Source organism: Triticum dicoccoides, chromosome 4A (genome assembly GCF_002162155.2).
Source record: "Triticum dicoccoides isolate Atlit2015 ecotype Zavitan chromosome 4A, WEW_v2.0, whole genome shotgun sequence".
Classification (NCBI taxonomy): domain Eukaryota; kingdom Viridiplantae; phylum Streptophyta; class Magnoliopsida; order Poales; family Poaceae; genus Triticum; species Triticum dicoccoides.
This window is the reverse complement of record NC_041386.1, coordinates 27,802,679-27,807,482: the sequence shown is the minus strand read 5'-3', so window position 1 is coordinate 27,807,482 and position 4,804 is coordinate 27,802,679. Positions and strand designations below refer to the sequence as shown.

The following is a 4,804-nucleotide window of genomic DNA, read 5'->3' as shown; positions in this document are numbered from 1 at the left end:
CTTTATTATGTTATATAATGATAAAAGCTTGGATTCCATGAACCTATTTGCATACAGCAACACTTGAGTTATTTGTAGAGCTACCTTGCCCCTTAGATTACGTTGAATAAGAAGCTAAGTTGTACGGAACTTATTTGGCCAATCAAATTCATTTCACTAAAAAAAACTACAGTTGTAAGGAAATCTTATGTGAAGTTCCACGAATTTATTAGCAAAGCATATGGTCACAAGTATTAACTGAAAAGCACATTAAAGGCCAAATTCCTCAAAGAGAACTTGTGTGTTAGACACTGACTGGAACTACATAAATAACCAGGATAGTCCCCATTCCAAAATGTCTGCAATATAAGATACTGAAGATGCACAATGAATATGATTTTGAAAATGAAACTGCGCTAGTAGAGTAATTGATATGTGCTTGATTCGTGCGGTTATAGACAGGTGATATGCTCGTTAAAGAAACAGTTGCATACTTGCATGCTCTCATGGTGCCTATTTGAGTGTACTTAATTACCATCCAGGAGTAGGAATTCCTTGTTAAAATATTAATGACCCACTCAATATATTTTCTACTTTCAGCAACATCATCAGCTAACAAACAAAAAAAAAGCTCTGATGGGCTGTTAAAAGAACAGAGTAAAATGTGGGTATGTTGAGGAGCACATTCCGGATAGGGAAAAATACATTGTTGCACATGGTCATGTAGTTGATGTTATGTTTTTGCTGCGTAGCAAACAAGCTTTGATCGTACTTCCTCAAGCTCAATATCTTCCATATCATCATAACTTAACCATGAAGATAAGCAGAGATTAACAACATCTGTACCACTATCAATTGGTGCAAAGCCATCAGAATTTGAAAGTTGTCCAAACTTAAGTATCTTCCCTAGATTGGCAGCAGATGGTTCCTCTGCAAACTTCAGTAAGATGTCTTTCATTGCACTACACCAGATAGGCCGAGCCATCTCCAAGAAGGACGATAAAGTTGTAATAGCAAGCTTAACTTCTCCAACGTCAGTCTCGTCTTTCGTGCCTTTTCCATGAAAATCTGAACCTCCAAGCTTCAGAAGTCCATACTTCTCAGCTAATTGACTAAACCCTGAAGAGTTAATGCTAACGAAATAAGTATTTGGCATGTGATAGGAGTATCTCCTTTTATTTCGAATCACCTATTTATGTACTACAACTGTGCAAGCGACATACGTACCATCAACCTTCCCATCACTTCTGTAAACCTCCATAGCATGAAGACCAGCACCTTTCAAGGACCTAATGATGGCATCCGGATTCTTCAATGACCATGGGTGGGCTAATGCAGATATACCTCCAGTACGGCTAATCATCTGCACCACAGTTTCAGTAAATGGTTCACTCCCTCTGCAGAAAATACACGCACAGTTGTTCACTAAGCATTTTTCTCAGCATGAAATGCTCAGTGGAATGAAGTATTACTTGTATGACTTACGTGGCATATGCAGGGCCATCATCACCAAGATACTTATTAAACGCTTGCCTGACATTATCTACATAACCTGCTTCAACCAAAGCCCTTGCAATATGGAGTCGACCAGGTGCCACTCCCTCACCAGCAATCTTAGTTACACGCTCCCACTTTATTGGCATCTTCAAACTGTTTAGCTTTGCCAGAATATTCTTTGCGCGTAGGTATCGCCCGTTTCTAATGTTCAAGAGCATGCTGTCCAACTCATCAAACCTTGATGGGCCACACATACCATAGTATGCAAGAATATGAACAGGTTCACCAGCGCCAGGAATTTCCCTTTTAGACAATAGTTTCAGGGGAAGTTAAGGCCCAAAGGGCAAAAGGCAACATATGTACAGTGAACGGCATAAAATACTGGCCAATGTATCGTTATTTTGACAGAAATCACTTATATCACGTCAGACAAATATGTTTTGACTTTTGATCAATGATCATCAGTAATATAAATATGACATACATGAAAGGAGCAAGGTGTTTCTAAAAGGATCATTTAAGAGGTGATAAATTTTGATCTATACAAACGACAATTCTTGGGATCAGCATTCTGTCCAGATAAAACAGCAAATGGCTGCTAATAAAAACTGATTTAACTCATATATTTCACTTTAAATGATACCTCTTTATGCAATAAGTGCACCAGCTCATGAGCAAATTTATCAATTTCAGGCTCTAGATTTATGGCTTTGCTGAGCGATAAGTAACATGAATAAACCCTCCCATACAGAAACAAGGTAGCTGCAACTTTGGACAATCATAGTTCTAAACGACGAGGGTATTTATGCAATATGCTGACTGATTTGTTGCATTGTAATGTTTTCTCTAAAAATATATCACTGTATTGTTTATTTTCACTTTGAACATGAGAAATGCCTTTGTAAGCAAAGTAAAAAAGGCTCTTACCGTGGAGAATGTAGTGCACTAATTTCTACTCCAGGAATTATTCTTATGCCACATTTATGAGCTGCAGACATAGCTTCCGGTATACCAGCCATGGTATCATGATCTGTTAGGGCGAGAACTTTCACCTGCATACCGGCATTTATAATTTAATCATTCTTATTTTTCAACAATCAAAAGTGTGATACCATATAACAGTAACACTAAACCTGGCAGACATCCGTAACAGAAACATTGTGGAAATAAGATATATTGCACCCGGAAATGATCCATGAGAAGAAGAAAAATGGAATTAAACCAATTGATGTTTTCTGCTTTCTGAGAGATAAAAAGTTAAAGACAACAATAATCACATTGTGAACTACCTAACGCAGTCAGCAGATCACCACTTCAATTAACTTTGGTGGTGTCAGTGTGCCCATACCGCAGGCATTATCTCTTCTATTATCTTCTTTGTCTTGTCTTTTTAACTTTGATGGAATAACGCAATTATTGAAGGCCGAATAAAGCTTTGAGAGGACACACAGACTTTCCTCTAAGATGCTCCAGTACAGCATTTTAAACAAGTTAACAATACAAGCCTATGAGGCTTCTACTAACCAAAATCAAACCAATAGGCATGCTATACATGTGGCGAACGATCAGGAGACAATGCTTGTATTGTTAACTTGCAGATGGGATAATTTTCCAGGGAGAACCTACACGGCACAGGACAGAAAACGCTAGCCGAACCTCGCACGCATTTTCTCAAACACCTGCCGCGCAAGCAGAGGAGAGGATAGGGACCGACTAACCCCGTTGCGGTGGGCGCGCTCGACGAGAGCGGAGGGGGAAAGGAACCCGTCGCTATGGTTGGAATGGGAGTGAAGCTCAAACAGCACGTTGGCTCCGCCGCCGGAGGCCATGCGCGCGGCATGGGGCGGCAGGAAGCCGTCCGCGGCATCGGCCGTCGAGTGTTCCGGAGGGGGCGTGGGGTGCGCCCAGGCGCGGACGTAGTCGAGCGCCAGGGCCTGGTCAGCGCTGGTCTTCGCCTTCTTCCTGCCCCTGCTCGGCTTCGTCTTCTTCTTGGTTCCCATGGCAGGGTTTGGGAGGTTGGAGTGGGCCAAGCGGCTTCGGTCAAGGGGGAGGAAGGTGAGAGAAGAAAAGAAGGTTCTTTTGATGCTCCCGGGTCCCGGCTTGGCAAATAGAGATTCATCGGCCGTGTACTTTAAATTTGAATTTAATGATTTCGGTTTGTCTCGGATCCAGTTATTTTCATCTTACTTAATGTACTATACATGACATTACTGTTATTTTGGATGGCCGGCCTAGCCCTCGGGCAGTCGCATTCCGCGCATTCGTTGTGTTGTCTTTGATTCGCCATTCCCCCTCCCTCTGATATCGCCCCCCCTCCCCCCATCACACCATCGAGCATGGTGCTTGCAGCATCACCTTCGTCGTCGAGGCACCGCCCACCGCCACTCGCATCCCTAGCCATCGCCATCTCGTTTGCAGCTCCTGCCCTGGACAAGTCGCCGCTCAACACGGGGCGACAGCAATTGCAGCTCGTCGCCCCATGGTTGCAGCTTCGGGTGCGTCGCCCATGTCATCGAGCTCTCTGCACATGTGCACGCCGCTTGCACCGTCGTCGTCTCCTGACCACCACTTCCACCATCGCGTCGGCCATTCCAGATCATTTCCATTTTTGATAAGTGAAATCAAACAAGCGATTCCATGCATGGTCAAAGAATCAAAATAGTCTTTTATTTTACTTTAAAAAAAGAAAGAAGACGCTTTAAGGAAGTTGAGGTGATGATGAGAATGTCGCGTGGTCATGCGAGGTGCCTGTGAAGTATGATTGCATATATCAATATCAATATCAAGGTTTGAGATTGCTAACAAGGCCTGCCGCCCGGTGATTGCTTTCACGTCAACACAGGGCTATTGTTGGGGAACGTAGTAATTTCAAAATTTTCCTACGCACACACAGGATCATGGTGATGCATAGCAACGAGAGAGGAGAGTGTTGTCTACGTACCCTTGTAGACCGAAAGCGGAAGCGTTAGCACAACGCGGTTGATCTAGTCGTACGTCTTCACGATCCGACCGATCCAAGTACCGAACACACGGCACCTCGGAGTTCAGCACACGTTCAGCTCGATGACGTCCCCCGAACTCCGATCCAGCAGAGCTTCACGGGAGAGTTTCGTCAGCATAACGGCGTGATGACGGTGATGATGTTGCTACCGACGCAGGGCTTCACCTAAGCACTGCTACGATATGACCGAGGTGGGATATGATGGAGGGGGGCACCGCACATGGCTGGGAGAGATCAATAGATCAACTTGTGTCTAGAGGTGCCCCCTGCCCTCGTATATAAAGGACCAGGGGGAGGAGGCGGCCGGCCAGGGGAGGGCGCGCCAGG

The 4,804-nt window shown here is 44.2% G+C and overlaps 1 protein-coding gene across 1 annotated transcript; it reads right to left on the bottom strand.

Moving 5' to 3' along the window:
- Positions 1–503: 503 nt before the first annotated feature.
- LOC119284733 (5'-3' exoribonuclease-like) lies at positions 504–3,568 on the bottom strand. Its single transcript, XM_037563895.1, has 5 exons — positions 3,195–3,568; positions 2,404–2,528; positions 1,465–1,779; positions 1,207–1,376; positions 504–1,098 (listed from the first exon to the last, which is right to left on the bottom strand). The coding sequence occupies exons 1-5, from the start codon at positions 3,474–3,476 to the stop codon at positions 713–715; spliced, it is 1,278 nt and encodes a 425-aa protein (XP_037419792.1). The 5' UTR covers positions 3,477–3,568; the 3' UTR covers positions 504–712.
- Between the last annotated feature and the right edge of the window lie 1,236 nt (positions 3,569–4,804).